Source organism: Thermobia domestica, chromosome 9 (assembly GCF_964235325.1).
Source record: "Thermobia domestica chromosome 9, izTheDome1.hap1.1, whole genome shotgun sequence".
NCBI classification, from domain to species: Eukaryota; Metazoa; Arthropoda; class Insecta; order Zygentoma; family Lepismatidae; genus Thermobia; species Thermobia domestica.
In genome coordinates, this window is record NC_137462.1 from 18,239,803 (window position 1) to 18,259,488 (window position 19,686).

Consider the following 19,686-nt stretch of genomic DNA (forward strand, 5'->3'; position numbering starts at 1 on the left):
AGAAAGAGAACATGCTGGTTCCTAAGTGAAGTCTTGACCCGACTACGGTAGGTCCCATAGTATTAGAGCTATGGATTTTTAAAGATGATTTTTTCAAGTTTTCGGCAGCCTGTAACTCCGAAAGGAAGTATTTGTGCACCTAGACTGAGCTATACTTTTTGTGTTACCTTGGTGTCAGGAATCACCTCCCAAACGTTGTCGATGTTGTTTTGAAACACCCTGTATAGAGCTTAATTAATATTTAAAAAGAAAATGCTGTAAATAGGATGCCCTCAAGTTACCTGTTATTTTTACACTGGGGTTAAGCTTATATATATAGATATAGATAGATAGATAGATAGATAGATAGATAGATAGATAGATAGATAGATAGATAGATAGATAGATAGATAGATAGATAGATAGATAGATAGATAGATAGATTTTTTTTTTATTTCCACTCAATAAGGTTACATCGGTAATTCTACCATCAATATTTTATAAACTAGACTGTACACTGTTCTACAAATTTAAATTTTCGTATTTATATTCAACATATAAGTGCATATTATATTTTATACACAAGTTCTTGCTCGTTGAAGGTACAAAGAACATCATTGTATGTCCATATATTTGCGAAGGCTACAATATTATTTTGAGATACAGCTTCTTTATAAGCATTATTTATAGCATACTTTAAACGGCGAATATAGATACTCAAAAAATCCAGAGGACAATTGAAACTGCAATATAAATGATATCTATATACAATGTATATTGTGCTACGTGCTAAAATAATCAAAAAGTTAGAGAGAGAAATAGCAGTTGACTTTTTAGAGTTAAAATAGCCTACCATGAGTTTACTATTAGGTATTTCGTTTAAGTCCAAAACTTTACAGATTAAAGTGCTTACAAATTTCCAAACTGACTGAACAGCATCACATTCATAAATTATATGTAATCCTGTACCGACTTGCGGGCAGAAAAGACACTTGGGACCGTCTAATTTCTTCCATTGATACAGTCTTTCAGGAGTTATTAGCCTATCATGTAAAAACCTCCATGAATTCTGAGCATCATATCCAATTGAGGGAAATCGGCATATTTCAGTCCACGGAATCCTTTCATTCGTCCAACGACATTTATTTGTAATTGGATTAGGAGATAATGATCGAGAAAGTACCTGTCGATATAGCGTTTTTGATGTTGTTGGAAAATGTATAGTATCGTTTGTTCCAAATCGCAAAAAGGTATATTCAATCTTATTTTCAGCCATATGATCAATTCTTGTCAAAAATTGTTTCAGTAAATTCTTAAATCTTCTTAAACCAAGTGTCAAGACACGTTGGGAGCATTTTGTGAGATTTGAATAATCAAAATGGTCCTCTTCGTACCAACTACCAGTTTCAGATATTAAATCTCCAACTGCATATACAGATAATCGCTTCCATTCAGGACTCAAAGAAATCAAACCTGTGTTTGATCGAAATATTAGACAGTTGTAAACGGGCAAAGAACGAAAGAAATCCAAAGTAAATTTTTCCATATTTGGATAGACATTCATATGCTTCCATGAATTAATAACAGATGAGTAGAAAGAATTTACACCATTAATGCTATTTCTATTAAAATCCATAATAAAAAAATGGACAGGGTTTAATGCATGTGTACAGCAGGATGATAAGTGAAACAAAATTAAATCATTAAGAACTGAATGAAAATTTGATCGTAAAATATTTGCTATAAAACGTAACCGCAACGATATTACTTTACTATAAATATGCACTGTTCCTAAACCACCTTGCATTACTGGAGAAAATACATAATTTGGGTGTAGCCAATGATGTCTATTCCAGAGGAAATTCAAAAATAATTTATCTATTCGCTGTAAAAAATCCAACGGAGGTTGTAAAACCGTAAATACGTGTGTCAACTTTGATCCCACAAATGTATTCAATAATAGGCGACGACTATAATATGAAGTGCAATACGAAAAGTGCTGCCACCTTAAAAGACTCTTCTTTATTTTGCTTTCCAGATTATCCCAGTTAACTCTTTCATCGTGTTCTGTATTCCCCAATTGTACTCCTAAAAATTTACACGATCTTGAAGTCCATGTGGCTTTCAGTGGTGCGTCTTTGCGATGTTTCCAACTGCCAACCCAAAGTCCACATGATTTTTGAAGATTAAGCTTTGCTCCAGACACCACACTGTACTCAGAAAATAAATTATAAATTTCATTAAAACCTTCATTCCGTGTTATGAATAACACTACGTCATCGGCAAAACTTGAAACAATTATTTTGTTTTCTTCAACATTGTTAGGCGATATATGAAGAGGCTTTGGAATCGATAATCCATATTGGATTAAATGACGTCGACACATATGCAAAAAAGGCTCGATAGATAAAGCGAAAAGAGGACCTGACAGCGGATCACCCTGACGTACACCACAAAGATGAAGAAAAGGCTCTAACAATACAGATCCATGACGCACTGCTGTTGATGCCTTCTGATACAACAATCTGATACATGAAATAAAACCAGGGCCAAACCCAAAAGCATTTAAAACTTTAAAAAGATATGAATGATTTACTCTGTCGAAGGCAGATGATTGATCTAGGTTAAGTAATGCAAGTGGGAGGTCTTTTATATTACAATAACTAATAACATCTCGTATTAGATGAATATTATTATACATTGAACGGTTGGATACTCCATATGTTTGATCTTCATGAACAATTGAATGCATTACTCGACGCAACCGGTTAACTAATACACGAGACAAAATTTTATATGACGTGTTTAGCAATGTGATTGGCCTCCAGTTATTAAGTTCTAAAAGATCTCCCTTTTTTGGTAGAAGAACTAGTACTCCCATAGTCATGGATGGAGGAAGACGATATTCCGATAGACAAGTACGAATTACTTCTATAAATAATGGTTTTAATTGAGACCAAAAACACATATAAAATTCTGCAGTTAAACCATCCCATGATGGCGTTTTCCTTTTGTTCATTTGAAAAACTGCAGACGTAATTTCATCTTCTGTAATAGGTTCTTCGCAAATATTCCGTTCTACATCACATATCTTCGGCAATTCTGATAAAGTTCTATGAAATAATTTAATATCTTGACAGTCAGTGCCTTGAAAGTGACTTTGAAAATGATCCCTGATGTGTTTTCCAATCGCTTTTGAATCAGATATTATATTCTCACCTACACGAAGTCTTGAAATATGTGAAATTCTATTGCAATCATTCTGAAGAGCTCTTATATTGGAAAAACTACTAGCATCAGTGTGTTGAAAGGCTCTCCTCTTAGTATTAATTACCCTTGTTGCTAGCACCGCATACTTATTTTTCAGCATAGCTTTACACTCATTAAATGCATTTATTTCTTCATGATTCACATTATCTTTGCATAGGAAATCATTACAAATGGCTTCAATTTGTTTTATATTAATTCTGTTTATATCGTCCTTACAAGACACTGAGAATTGAATAGAAATACGTCTAATTTCATTAATAAAAGACTCCCACAATCCAATTTTATCCGAAACACAAACTAACTGAGAAACATAAAAATTAATGTAATTTACAACAATTTCACGATACAAAGGGTTATGAAGTAAATCATTATCCAGACGCCAATATGCAGGACGATTTAGAGTTTCTGATCCAGATAAAGACATTAATACACTAGAATGATCTGAAAATGACGGAAATATTTTTATGTCTAAAATTCGAGGTAAAACTGAATATGACGTATAATAACGATCAAGACGAGATCTTGGAGAGTGTGACTGCGTTCCCACATATGTATACCCACATTTATTGGGAAAAAGATGTTTCCATACATCTTGTAAATTATTATGTTGTATAATATCATGTAGTACATTAGCCAGTGTTGTATTTCTTTCCACAGAATTACTCCGGTCCTCTGGGTACAAAGTTACATTCCAGTCACCACCCATAATAACATAATCAACAGAAGGTATTGTAGACAAAAATTCATCTATTGACTTCACTACTTTCATAGCTACCGGACTGTTACAAGGTATATATACATTAATAAAATGCCACCTACGGGAATTGTATATACACGATAGCACTTGTACCTGTCCATCAAATCTAATGTTATGAGATACTTCACTCAACTGGATATAAAATTGTTTGCGAACACCAATAAGAGTTCCAGAAAAAGCATGTTTGCCAGGATTTATATAAAAAGCATAATCATTTAGAGTTTTTGATGTAGGTACCTCATGTACATTTGTCTCTTGAAGAAACAGTACATCCGGATTATGTTTTTGTGTACACAAATATAAACTAATTTGTCGTTTTTCATCTGCTATACTATTCACATTTAAAGATAAAAATTTGACCATAATTAAAATCGAAAGAAATAGGCAAATTATTTTACAGAAAATGAACATTCTCTGACATATTACTTCACATATCACTATGTAGTGATTTAATAATTCTGCTAAGACGCCTTCGTAAATTATATTCCACTCCAGATGATTTGACCTGTTCTAACTGTACAATAAGACCAGGAATGTCACTAGTAAAAGTTTTAGCAATAGGCATGGCCTTCTTAAAACTACGAACATTCGTTAGAAAATCTTGGAATTGACTTTGGCTTAAAGGCGTTTCTGTCATTAGGTTAAACTCTAATTTTTTTCCGTCTTTTTGCAATGACGAGTCAGAACTTGCTGATATTGTGGATAATTGGTCATCATTTTCATTATTTTCATTATCGGATACTGATACCGGTTGTTTTTTTGATAATACTTCATCTACGGTATCACTGATCTGCTTTCGTTTTATACCCGTGATATACGTATCATTTTGTTGATCCGTGGTTTCTTCTGAAATAGATTTCTCGCATTGTCCTGGTGGAATAAAACTATCGTCAGACATTGAATCATTAAGTGTATCGTCGTTTACATCGCCACCATTTTGATCAACTATACTATTATAAGTATTCATATTATCTGGACTATCAGTCTGATTGTTGGGCTCCTTGTCAGATTTTGAGTTACAAGAATTTAAATTCGAAGTGCAATTATTTAAATTAGGTTTATCAGTGAATATGTCTTCATTATCCTCAACTGGAGTTAATGGAGGGAATTCTATATCTGAAAGAGGCCTGTTTATGATCATTGGTCGAACTCTGAGTTTTATTTTTACCGGAAGAACAATTGGATTAGGTTCACTTAATTGTACATTCTCTGGCTGAGATTTCATTGGCGTTGGGAAACTTCTATTTTTGTTGTCATTAACTTCCGTAATTTTTCTTGCCTGTTGGGAAGAACTAACAATATCAGCTAACGTAACTTGATGTTGATTCTCATTAGATACTGAAGGCTTTTCTGGTACAAGGGAACAATTTCGTGCAACATGTCCGTATAAATGACATTTTAGACATTGCACATCGTCCTTAGAAACAAATATACTGTAATGAGTACCATCATATTCTAAAGGAAAAGAGTTTGGTACCACATTTGGGTTGTCAAACAACACATACACAACCCGTCGAAAAGATCTAACGTGTTGCAAATCTGGACGTTTACATCCTACAGGTATATGCCTTATCGTACTTACTACTTTTCCATACTTACTCAAAACATTCAGTAATAAATCATTTGGTATGTCAGGTAAAACATTTGATAATACAACTTTCGTTGCAGGTGAGATATAGCGCCGAACCGGCACAAATATACCTTGAATTGACAATCCACTTACACTAATAAGCTTTTGAACATTGTCTTCACTATTTAAATAAATACAAACTCTGCCACCACTAATTCGAGAAGCATAAGCAATGTTTATACCTTGCACTTTATCTGCAACAGCCACTAAATAGTCCTCTAAGACTAAACCAGGAGTACTATCGAATACCACAGCATATTTTTTATTAGGTTGCATATTCAATCCTGTTTGTTTTCCGTTGTTTACCAAATTATCTGTATTAATATCAGTAGTAGACGTTGTTGCCATGGCAGCCATATTGGCTCCTAGTCAACAAATTTGTAGTTATAAATTAATTATATTTATATATCCCATTCTAGGGAAAATTAATTGTTACCCATTTATATTAGACTGCCAGAGATATTCAGGCATTCAATAACATAAATTACGCAAATGTGAAAACAATATTACCCACCAATACACATTTCAATTCACAGAGTGAAATGAAACTGAACACTTCCACAGACTATAGATAGATAGATAGATAGATAGATAGATAGATAGATAGATAGACGGGTATGAACTATTCTAAGCTGTAGAGAAGATTATGGTTGTGTCTTGTTAAGTTATAACATAAATATTGGCTCTTTGCTACTGATAAAATAAAACTTAAAAAAAAAAAGAAAACTACAACAAAATTAATACCAATATGACCACGATCTGGTAAGTTAAATCTTAACTTCTTTTAGCTAGTTAAGTTAACTAGTTAAATCTTAACTAAATTTTATCTATGTGTTCTACTGCTAATGGCAGTTAAAAAAGTGTTAACTAAAAAGCAATATATCCCTCTCTACTTCCAGAAAGGTTTTATTTGATCGTCTTAAAACATAGTCATTGTAGTAAAAGATCACATATGCAACTAGCATTTCAAAATATTAGAATTTTATATGTTACCAGCAAATGCCCCGACTTTGAAATGAAGTGCAATTTTAAAGTTTTACGTCCCATGATTATGGCAGCCAGGCTAAAGGAGACAGTGATGATGAAAATGGAGGAAATGGTGAACTGAAGAAAGCGGTACAAACCGGGAGAACCCCCGAGAAAACCCACGAACACGGTGTTTGTCCACCACAAATTTCACTTGGAGGGAGCTGGGATCGAAACAAGTACCCCATGTACCAGTGCTGAACACTCTACCACTGAGCCACCACGGGCCCCAAAATGACCCTGACTATTAACTGTAGGCAATATTTTACACTTCTCTTTCTGCGTTTTTCGTTTAGAGTTAGTCTGAAGTGGAAGTCTCGCACCAAATTCCATTAGTTCGTATCATGGTGGAAAGACTTTCCACCATGGTTCGTATGGCCATGTTAGTGAATATTCCTCAGTTCACATATCTATGCGCGCGTGTGTTAGTATTTTAAATGAAAAGCTCAAATATAAAATTTTACATCTGTAACCATAAGATATTTCGAGATACGATAATCTGATTATAATTATTGAACCCCATTCGCTCACCAGCAGCTGCGATATTAAATTTCCACAAGTCCGTTGTTCTTGGCAAACCCCCGTATTGCCCAAAATTTAAAGCCTCTAACTTAATTAGTTTGACCTAGGAGCTGATTACCTAGTCAGGACTCCTTCTTTAATTGTATATCTGTGGCATTTGAAAATAAAAGGGACCAAATTCAAAAATATTAATTTTCAGATACAAGATTTTTGACTTAATTTGATGGTGAATTGTCTTACTACCGGAATATACTTCCTTAATGTTTGAAGCAGGAGCATTCTATTGTCAACATCAGCCACTAACAAAATGGAATGCGTAAAAAAAATCTTTAGATGTCTATAGTATTTCCTCAAATTAAGATTTTTGGAGTTGGCCTTCTTTTAACCCAGATACCACAGATATAGACATTTGAGCCCATAATATACACGTGTTATGTAAAAGCCTGCTAATACCTACACATCACTGCCTATAGAGAAGGTATAGGCCTTGTAAGACCACGCCATCTTTAAGAAGTTTGATTCACCAAAAAAAAAAAGAAAGAAAAAAAAGAAAGAAAAAACTCCTTTATATATTTTACTCTTTCCGTTTGTCCGTCCGGAAGAAACAAAATCTCAACAACTACTTGATGGATCACCATCAATTTTGGCCAGGATGTACACTCATGTCCAAAATGATCGTCGCATATCTATAACTGTCTTCTTGTAAGAATATATTGTGGTTTGATGTTAATTTTGCAGGCTACTTTTCATACTGATACTATGTGTATAATCGGGAAGAGTGTATATTTGTGGTAAGTTTCATAGGAAAAGAATTATAAATGCGAAAATTAGAATGAGTAAAACAAAATGTTGCTAAATGAACAAGAAAGTTTTATTTTCGTTTTATTGTTCTTATTTACTGCTCTTTTGATATGAAATTTGCCAGATACATGTCTTTGCCGATTATACACATACTAACATTATAAGAAATACCGGGCGAATTCGTTATCAAATTGTATTCCTGCAACAACATATTTATAGACATGCGACAATAATATTGGACATGAGTGTACAAGGTCGAAAAATTGGGAATCGAGTTCGTCGATGGAGGAGATTCATCCAATTGATCCCAAGATAAGAATAATCAAAAATCGGTTTCCTATGTACTCTTATGGAAGGAATTATGGATATCATCCTAGCTTGATAGGCTACCTTGCAATGCTGTTGAGTTTAATTGGTTAGTATAATGTTCAGGATACAAACATATTGATCAGTTCATTCTAAAATAAATCTAAATGAATTTCTTCTCGACAACTCTAAGGACTTAATTTATCTTCTAGTTACTAACATTTATTCCTCTTAAGGTATTCTTCATTTAATTAGAGATAAAATGCTATTTAAATCTTGTTCATTATAGGTTAGGAAATGCTCTACAATATTAATTAACAGAACTGACCAAAGTAACAAATATATAGTAATAATATTTGTGTGATAGTTATATTAATATTATACAGGGTGTATCAAAAAGACTTCACATGTTTGAAAATTAAAATATTAATTTATTCATTTATTTTTCAGACATGGTTTTGGTGCCATTTTGTGGCAAAAATATATCAAGTCTTGACTCACGTAGTACACTAGTTCAAAAACATGTCACCACAAGCGCTAGTGGTAGTTGGAGTAAAGATTGCTGCCTTTACTGGTCCCAAGCGTGCTACCTGTGTGTTTTGGTTTTGAAGAATCCAAGTCTGCTACAACTGTGTAACGTAATTTTCGTACAAAGTATGGAAAAGAACCTCCAAGTAGGAATACTATTTATTCAGCGGCATAAGTGGCATAAGTGTTTTATTGAAACTGGATGTTCGGTAAGACACAATGTAATGCGCCGCTATTATATAGCTGAGCGACACATTACAAAACACTCCTGAGGAAGTTTTAAAAGGACACCGGTCCGTATCAGATAATCTGGAAATCACAAAATCTAAAAGAAATTAAATTTTTTGAATCGTTATTGGATAAACAAACTGACATAAAATATATAACTTAGTAAAGAAGACATTTTGTGAGTTAGGTAATATGCATTGTAAAAATATGTCTTTAAAAATTTGTGAGCCTCAGATCGAACATCGACGCTATCCCAACTATAGTTCGTATATAATATTGTGATTAAAATTAAAAGCATCAGATAGTGCAATGAATAATTTTCATAACGCAGAGTAATGGATAATTAGCTGGATGATGATGCCTATATGTATATATTGATATGTGATCCTAGTGTCTTATTACTAAATTCAGTCCTTCACAGAATATAAAGTGATAAATATAATAATCATCTTAATAATAATAGAATAAATATTGAAAATAAGGGCCTACGTTTAGCAGAACGGGTCCAGCTCTTTTCTCTAAAAAATGTTACAATTTTGGTAATTTCTGTTCACATTCGATTAGTTAAGAGTAGGTTATGTTACTTTAGGCTAGCTTAGGTTAGTTTAGTATAGTTTAGGTTAGGTTAGTGTATGTTAAATTAGGTTAGATTTGGTTACGTTATGTTACGTCTAAGTACCTGCATCATTCATTTCTTCTGTAAATTTTGTGTTTTTTACGTGCTTCTGGACCCCTTGTACTAAATATACTCCAAAATAAGGATAATTATATGTGATAAGTGTGTGTTAATAATAATAATAATAATAATAATAATAATAATAATAATATGTAAATTGATAAAGAGGCTGAGAAAAGAGTAACCGAATTAATCTCCAATAAAATATATCTAGCACGTTGTTTATCGAGTATCATCCAGTAAATAGTACAAGGAATCATATTCTGCTTGTACGTCTGGCATGGATAGTAGTAATGATAATATTCTTTACTGTGGAAGTCTCTATCAACACGCAGAACCTAAAATGTAAAAAACTACGAACCCTTCTACACTGTGGTGAAAGTAGGGCAGTACAACAACATATCTTCAAGTCGTCCCCGTACGTCTGAAGACGATGTAGAGCAAGTCAGAAATTTTTTTTTTTTTTTTTTGTGAACAGTCTTTCAAAATGAATGGAAGCTACATTAAACCTCTTTAAGTATAAGGTTAAAAAAAAAAAAACGGATGTACTTTGCTACAAAATGACACACACACACAAAAAAAAGAAAAAACGATGTCTGTAAGATAAATAAAGAAATCAATCTGAGTTTCAAAGTTGTAAACTTATTTTTGATACACCCTGTTATTATCTATTAATAATACTGTTACACAATTATTATTAATATATATTTGGCGCTTTGGTCAATTTTGTTTTATTAATACTCTAGAATGATATATTTAAGCATAGACTGGTAAAATGTAGCTTCTTAAGGGGAATGATCCTGTCGAAATTAATATACCGCTAATTTTCCAGTAACTATGTGATATCTTCAAATAGATAAAAGATAATCGAAATATGGAACAACAGCGCCCTAGACAATATTATTTTACATGACATACCGTTATCAGGACTCACTTATCTGCTTTCGATTTCGAGCCATTTTGAAGTCGACATTTATTTTCGCGTTTCTAAACAGCTGAAAACGGAAAGCGCACTAGGTGACTTGTGATAACGGTACCTCACGCAAAATAATATTGTCTAGGGCGCTCTTGTTCCATATTTCAATTATCTTTTATCCATTTGAAGATATCACATAATTACTGTAAAATTAGCGGTATTTTAATTTCGCCGGGATGAGGCCTCTTAAGAAGTTTGGTTTATTAGAAACCAAACTTATTCACGTGGAATACACTGTGACACTGCTACTAGTATGGAACCAAAGTGCTTTTAATTTAACAATCCAAGTCCTGCAACCCAACACACAGCGAAACTGTTTGCGAAATATTAAAAAAAAAAAAAAAAAAAGGTTCACACATGAGGTGCATACTGCTTTGAATAGGAATAGGTGTCTCATTCATTGAAAAAAAAAACTCCAACCAATGAAATTAAATCAAAAAAAGGCGTGTAAATTTTAGAACACACAGTACTTTTTAGGAAATAAATAATTTATTGAATATTGTTTACAAAGTTAACTATTTACATTTCTAAAAAAATATGAAATGGTTGTGATTTGTTGTTCCTTCTTGAATTTTTCATTTTCGACCAAAAATGTTTTAATGTATAAATGTATTTTAAGAAACTTCCTTTCATTTTTGATTGGTAATGTTTTAGCTGCCAATTAATTGGTTGCTTCCTGGAGTAACATATTTGTCCAAAGTAATCCTCATAGCTTCCAACCCAATCTATTATAGGTCGTCCTGGACAGTCCTTTTTTTCCCTGGAAATAAGAAAAAAAAAAGAGAGTATTTCTAATTATTATCTCATGATAGCAAAATTACAAATAGTTTGTTTTTTTAACTTTTACAAGAGTACTTTTAGGAAAGAAAAAAATTACTAAATCCTGTAAGTTAGAAAATAATAATAATTGTACAGTATTATGGTTATTAAGGTTCATCATAAGATGACAAGTTGGTTACTAGAACACTCATAAAAAAATATTAGATACCTTAAATTTAACATCCTACGCCTATAACTTTTAGAGCAGTGGTTCTCAACCGATGTGTCGCGACACACTCGTGTATCACGCACTCGCAAAATTTTGAAATTTAAAAATGATGAAGAATTTAATAATAATTAGCTAAAATTGAGACAACTTTATTAGTAGAATGTTAGTGAATGTTTAGGAAAAAAAAACAAAATCGTTTCTAAATAATTACGGAAGAAAAGCATGATTCTACGTACGGTGGTTCTTTGTTTTATTGTAAGATTGTTTCTTTATATAAAAATCAATCTAAACCAATGTTTATTCTTTTACCTTCTCGGTTTAAAAGCGTTTACTTCGTTCTCCCATCTGTGTTTCACGAAAGAAACGTTTTACGTTATACTTATACACGAAAGGAAATGAAATCTGACAACGTCGCTCTTACACGCTCTTGTCTTTCGCCAAACAGCAAGAGATTTCAGCCGGACAGCATATCTCCTTTCAGTTAAATGCATTTTAAATTATTATTATTATTATTATTATTATTATTATTATTATTATTATTATTATTATTATTATTATTATTATTATTATTATTATTATTATTATTATTATTATTATTATTATTATAGTTTCCTATACGGTATCCCTGGAGTCAAAACTTAAAGAAAAAGTGTTGATATATTTTTTTAAGTTTTCTAAGTCAATCCTAAAGATTGTATAGATGGTTTATGTTACCTTTCGGAAATAAATTCTTACTTGATAACATATATTTTGTATAGAAATTAACCTAAATGTAAATTTTTATAGACTTACCTTGATATTTAAGTACAGAATTTAACAAATTTGTTTCGTTGATAACATCCTGTAGTTAGAATTCCTCTCCCAAAATGAAATGTAATGAATTTTTTTAGTTTAATATCCCACAATGATGCCCTTTTTAGGCTAAGAGAGATGATGATTAAGGCAAGTGAATAATGATAAAAATAATTGGTGGAATGAGAAAGTGGGAGGAAACGGAAGCATCCCGAGAAAATTGAGGACACGATATTGTCTCCATCACAAACTTATTTGGCCAGGAATCGAACCAAGGACCCCATGCAGGGGCGTCATTTCAGACTTTGTTTGGGGGGGTCAAGAGCACCACCGACATAAGGCGTTCACGTTTTGTACTACTATATTAATAAACAATCGACTAAAGTATATATATTCCTCAAACTCTTGGGGGGGGGCAATTGCCCCCTCCTGCCCTCCCTAAATGACGCCCCTGACCCCATGCACCAGAAGTAAGTGCTCTACCACTGAGCTACGGTGTCCCCCAGCCCGAAGTTTTGTGAGCATTTACTGTCAATCTGTTATACTTTGGCACGAGAATTGTGAGGCCGTGTGTCAGAGGTAATCCTCTCTAAAGCATACCACCTACCGACAGTTGAACCGAGATTTGAAAGCTACTGCAGATAAGGTCGCCCATGTTGTGGTTTCCAAGGTAGGGGGGGGGGGCAAGTATAGGCAACGTTTCAAATATAGTTTCAAATTTTGCTGTAACTAATGTAAAAATTCTATTGAGTTTTCGATATTCACAAGTACAATTCCCTCTTAGAGGGGGCGAGCGCCCCACCTTGCCCCCCTGATGGGCGCCCTTGACTGCAGATGATATACCTAATCATAATTCTTAAAATTGAAACACAAACAATACAAAAAAGACAATTTGTAATTGAATAGTATAAAAAAAAGTGTGCAGGCAACTTATTATTGTTATATGAAAAATCTAAGGATAGGAGATTAATGCATTGGGCAAATTAAAAAAAAAAAAAAAAAAAAAACCAATGGTTTCCTAAATTTTGCAGTCATTTGAACCCTATTGATCTGGTAACGTTTAAAAAGTCAAAAATACCATATTTTGGAAAGTATTTACGAAAGCCAATATATGGTCTTCTCTGTTCAGTGATTGCTCTGTGGAAACGTATACAGTATGTAGTTTTGTTTCCAATGAGTAACAATAAAACATACGAAACCATCGTAAATAGTTTTTAAAAATATGGTATTTCTGGCTTTTTTTTAAGCAAAAAAGAGTTAACATATCAACAAAGTATAATGCCCTGCAAAATTTTAAAAACTGCTTCATCTTTCAATGATCCTTATTCTTTAAATCTTTCAAACAAAGCTGACATGTTGCCTTACTTTTTACACTTTTCTTTATATTATGCAATACAATCTATATCAAGTTGTCTTTTTTTTCTGTTAAAAGTTTAAGAAATTTAATTAGACATATTATAATATGGAGTAGCTTTCAGGTCTCGCTTCTGCTACCGTCAAATATTATGCTTTTACATGTAGGCAGTATAGTACCTCTGACATGATGTGGGAGACCCGGGTTTGATTCCCGGTGGGAGCTAATATGGTTCGGATTCCATGTTAATCAGTAGGTCCATGTCTCATATAGCCTCGCTGATGAAAAGAACGTTAAACTCAAAATCAACTGAAGTACATCTGACACACGGCAGCGAAGTTTTCGAGCCAAAATAGTATTGTTCACAGTAGATGGTCACAAAAAAATCTGGAGACATTTCGAAAAACTTCAGAGCGGCAGTCGAAGTAAAATTAAATTTATGTATACCAAAGCAAGATATATATTTACCTTATGTTAACGAAGACATCAGTAAGAACAAAGAATAAAAAATCGAGTTGATTTCAAAGGAAAAAAAAAGAACAACGCTTTATCATATAAATCAAGATGGTATAGGTATGCAACACTCTTAATTATAGTCAAAGTTAAAAAAGTATCTAGTTGTTATCTTATGATATTATTAACATGATTGTCATGTATTTCTCTCAGCTGTAAACAAGGTATTAAGAGCCAAGCTTACTAAAAATAATACAAAATTTACCATTTTTCTTTTGCTTGTTTTCCATAAGTGAAAGGATATAATGAAATCCAACTTATTACAATCATAGATAATGTTATTCTACAACAGAAAATATGAACCTGAAGAATTTTCAGTGTTGCCACTAATAGAAACTACAGTGTTGCCAGAATAACAACTTACCCAAAATCTATTTCATTCCTCTAGTCTCTGCCTTAACTTAGATTTTGGGGGAAATGTTATTCTGGCTACATTGTAATTTCTATGAATGGCAACACTTAAAATTCTTCAGGTAAATATGTTCTGTTGTAGAATAACATTATCTATGATTATGGTAAGTTGCATTTCATTATCTCCTTTCACTTATGAAAAACAAGCAAAAGAAAAAAATATAAATTAGTAAGTCAGGCTCTTAAGGATTAGATCTCAGAACTATTGTTGTCGGTTATTATTAATTCTAATTTTTTTTTTTACAATTTGTTTTACAGTTATCTAGCATATATAAATAAAAAATGGGAGCAAACTTATTTATAACTATGCACTGTAAAAAATGAGGTGTTGAAACAACACAAAATGACCACCACTTTAGCGTGTTACTTGTGTGTTAATTCAGTACCAACCACATCGCCTTCGGAGCATATCAGAAATAACTCGTTACTACCTGGGAGAATTTGCATTGGTATTCATAGTTCAATATGAGCACAGCTTTGCGAAATATATTTAGCACTTGCGCCAAATAACGAATAATGTTCTATGTTTCCTGTTATAGATCACAATAATATTGTTGTAAACATGTGAATCGTCTGACAACAGTTACATAAGCAACAGTTCTGCCATCTTCTGTTCATACGTGCTAAGACACAAGAATAACAAATAAAGAAAATAGATGGAAGAACTGCTATCTGTGTAACTGTTGTCAAATGATTCACAGGTTTACAACAATATTATTGTGACCGATTACAGAAAACATAGAATGTTATTAGTCACTTACCATAAATGCAAAATGTATTCGCAAAGCTTTATTCGTACCAAACAGTAAAAAGAAATATGCAAATACTCACAGCCAGTAACAAGGTATTTTTGATATGCTCTGAAGGCGATGTCGTGGTGTCGAATTGACACACAAGTAACACGCTAAAGTGGTAGTCATTTTGTGTTGTTTCAACACCTCATTTTTTGCCGTGTGACCTGTTATAGAGTGCTTTTATTCTTATTATTAAACTAAACAAAACAAAACAAAAATTATTACTTTAGGTACAAAATGTACACACATTTTGCAGAATATTTTTCTCCAACCACCGAAATTTCCTTAGCCGCAAAATCACACTACTTACACAAAATTTACGGTAGGGACACTTACACGTAGTTGAATCGGCAGTGGATGAAGAAAGTAAAACGCTAAAGTGCCGAATTTTTTAGTCTGGATTTTTTAACTCCTTTTTTTCCAATCTGAAGAAATATTTCGCCATCTTTACAACATCAGTAAGATACTCATACAGTTAAATATGGAAAAATGTTCTTCAGAGTTGGACAAGGAAACAAAATTCAGATCAAAAATTCTAAATTCAATTTAGCATTTATTTTTTTCTTCTTTGAACTGCCGAATCAAATACTTGTAGGCGCCCAGCGCAAATTTATGTAAGATACGGTGCAATGTACGATTTGCATCTAAGAATGTTTAGGTGACTATAGCAAAATATTCTGTAAAATATACAGCATAGAACGATTAGATTTTTTTGTTCAATTTAAGAGAAAGTTAAAGTTATGCGACTACTATGAAAAATCATTTGAAAAACACTTTACCTTAGGGTTCTGTCTGCCAATTATATGTTGATGTGGTCTGTTACTCCTGGTCCTAATTCTTCGTAGTAGCTGTAGTTGTTGAGTTGGTGGATTGGTCGTGTTGTTGCTGAGGCTTTGTTTCCTGGGGTTTCTCCTCTGTCTTTGTGTCCATATCAGAAGCTTTGTACGATGCATACAAAGGATGATATTTGTTATAGGCTATCTGATGAGGATAGGTAATGCAGGTAAGGGTAACTGGTGGTTTCTTGTAATCGTAATGGCTATCATAGGATGGTTTATAAGGATGAATCAAGCAGGTTAAACTAACTGCTGGGACAGGTTTGTATGAAGTTTCGAACTTATACGGAGCTGGGTAGTAAGGTTTTTGGTATGGTTTGTGGTATGGAGCAGGGTATGCTGGTTTGTAGTCATGATAGGCTGGTGCAGGATGGTATGGGGCTGGATGGTACGGCGCTGGATGGTATGGAGCAGGTTTAGGATGATAGGGTGTACTGTAGTGTGATGCCGGGTGGTAATAATCTGGATACGACTTCCGAACTCTTTCAAGGTCATCTGCGTCTACTTCTTCATCTAGTGCCTGGTCAAGATCCGATGTTATTTCTTCTTCAACAGGTGCGGAGTACACAGCTGCCCAAAGAAAAGCAAGACATAACCAGATATCAGCTTTCATTCTGTTGGAGATAACTTGTCTAGTCCGACAACTTAAACCTTGAATAAACAAGAAAGTTGTGAACGAACTTGTACTCTTCTGTATAGAAAAAATATTGTGGCCAACGAAAGGTGTTACCCCTTACTAATGACCACAATGGAGTACAGTCCTTATGACGAATGTTTATTTTTTTATAGCAAAGAGGGGGGGATAGGTCATTTACTGTAGAACGGCAAAAGTGCAACATTTTTGTTTGTGAGTTTCGTTACCAAAGCTTTCGCATTCCGCATTCCTTCCCAATCGTTCAACGCGTGTTGTAAGCTGGAGCGATCAAAATACTGTCGATTACATTTGTTGAATGAATACTCAGCGGTTTGTTGTGTTGTCAACTTCCTTTTACTGGCGCGTGTCACTCTCTACTGTCATCAGAGAAGGTTAAAAAAAAAAAGTAATATCTCGCAATGAAATAGCCTCGTTTGAAGAAATGAAAACCGTTTATTACAACAGGAATGAATAACATTTCAGAGCATGTAAATCTTGCACTAAACTGTCAACGTCAATCAAATAATGAAATTGCACAAATTTCTAAACGGTGATGTTTTTCCTCTTCCATGAGTTCTTTCTTTGGCATGGCCGTAATTTGTGTGTCGGAGGGGCAGGAATCAACTGCCCCCCCAGGGAAGCTTCCCATCGTTCGAGGGGGGCCTATTTTGAGACAAAATTTTCTTACTCCTTATACGATACGAACATGAAATCATAATTGAAGCATCAAACAGGTTCACTACATTACATAAACAAAACAGCACACAAAAGGTAAATAAAACAAAAATGAATCCTGGACCCATTTCGATGTATATTAGGAGCCCTAGAAATAATATTTATTCGTATGGCTTTGAGATTTGTCAATATTGTTCCCTTAATTAATTTGTCACATATGGAACGGTCTCACGGATGTAACTAACGGCCCAGCAGTCCTTGCCGTGCGGAAGGGGCTCCGGGCTCCGGGCTCCGGGAGGCCCATAAAGAGTGAGAGAAAGATGGAAAGAGGGGGCCCAAGATTTAGGAAAAACTTTTTCTAGGGTGCCCAAATACGAGTATTAATGCTTGCTCCTCCCTCAGAAAAAATCTAAGTTACGGCGCTGGTTTTTGGGTTGTTTTTGGTTTCATTTTAACTATATAGCGTATGATTATCCTTTCCTATTTACGTCCTCATTTGAGTTTTTAAAATAAATAAACAAATAAAATAAATAAAAAATAAACAGATTTGTAAATAAACCAATAAATAAAGAGACAGTGTAGGGGTCGCGGTGGCTCAGTGGTAAAGCGATTACGTTTGGTGCGTTGGGTACCCGGTTCGATTCCAACTTGCGCCGAGTAAACTTTGTTGTCGTGGGCAAAAACCGTGTGCGTAAGTTTTCTCGTAGTTCTCCCGTTTCCTTCCAATTTATTCATTTCACTATTGCATTCGTGTGTCATGACCGTCTCCTTTAGCCTGGCCGACATATGCGTGGGACGTAAAACTGAAAGATTTGCAAGAATAGTGAAAAATAGACCTCAATCTTACCTTGACCAAATAGCATTAGGATAAGATGCACGAGTTTAACACCTACTGGCTTTTGGTTTCCACTTCAACGCCCATGAAGGTTCTTCAAAAGTCAAATTTTCGCAATATTACTACTTCTTCTTCTTCTTCTTCTTCTACTACTACTACTACTACTACTACTACTACTACTACTACTACTACTAATAATAATAATAATAATAATAATAATAATAATAATAATAATAATAATAATAATAATAATAATAAAACTTCATTAACGTATTAAGAACAGCTAAAAGCAAAAAGTACAGCACTTGATTGTATAATTCAGTAATACAAATATAAAATTATACAATAGAATAAAGTCAGAAAACGATTAAAAATATATGTCAATTAAATATGAAGTGAGTGAATTAAAAAAAAAATACCCAAACATTAAAGTCAGCGTCTATTCTTAAAATTCATTGCTAATTCAGGACAGATAAAAATATAATTTTAAGTTATAGAGTGATTATAATTTTTTACGTCTTGAGATTAAAACATGTTTCCTGTTACTTGGATGAAATACTTTTTTTTTATATTGTGTACTTTAAATTGGAACCTTCAACTTTAAGCTTTTTAAAAAATATAGCTTGTATAACAGTTCTTGTCAAGTATCTTTCTCATAAACTTTGCATTAAGGGGGGAATGTCCGTGTCTTAGACCCTTACGAGAAATTTGCCAACTCAAGCTTTCCTATTGCTTGCAGAAGTTTAATATTTGATCGGTAGATGGGTAGAGAAGTTTAGCATATCTGTATTAATTTGTTCCCCTCTATCTTGCCTTTTATGCATATGGCATGGGCTCAAATTTTTAGTACAGCTCAAAAAGTGTTTGTACCTTTTTCTTGGTAACTACTGAAAGGATTCGTTTAATCTTTATACCACGCACCCTACACTAGCTGGTAATGGTACCGAACTAGGATTATTTTTCTAGGTTACATACAAAGCTAATAATTATTTTTTAAATATTCGAAAAACTTTATTAATGTGAACTTTTTATGTTCACCAAAGAGTAATTGAAGGAAATAAAGGAACTATGATATGATTCTAGTTCAGTAAATAGAGGTACACTTAAGTAAGATTTGTTTAAAATTTGACTATTTTAGCATTAATAGTTTGTCAG

General features: G+C 33.4%; 1 protein-coding gene across 1 annotated transcript; it reads right to left on the minus strand.

Annotated features, from left to right (window-relative positions):
- Positions 1–11,308: 11,308 nt before the first annotated feature.
- LOC145693925 (uncharacterized) lies at positions 11,309–17,020 on the minus strand. Its single transcript, XM_081770082.1, has 2 exons — positions 16,331–17,020; positions 11,309–11,459 (listed from the first exon to the last, which is right to left on the minus strand). The coding sequence occupies exon 1, from the start codon at positions 16,998–17,000 to the stop codon at positions 16,383–16,385; it is 618 nt and encodes a 205-aa protein (XP_081626208.1). The 5' UTR covers positions 17,001–17,020; the 3' UTR covers positions 11,309–11,459; positions 16,331–16,382.
- Between the last annotated feature and the right edge of the window lie 2,666 nt (positions 17,021–19,686).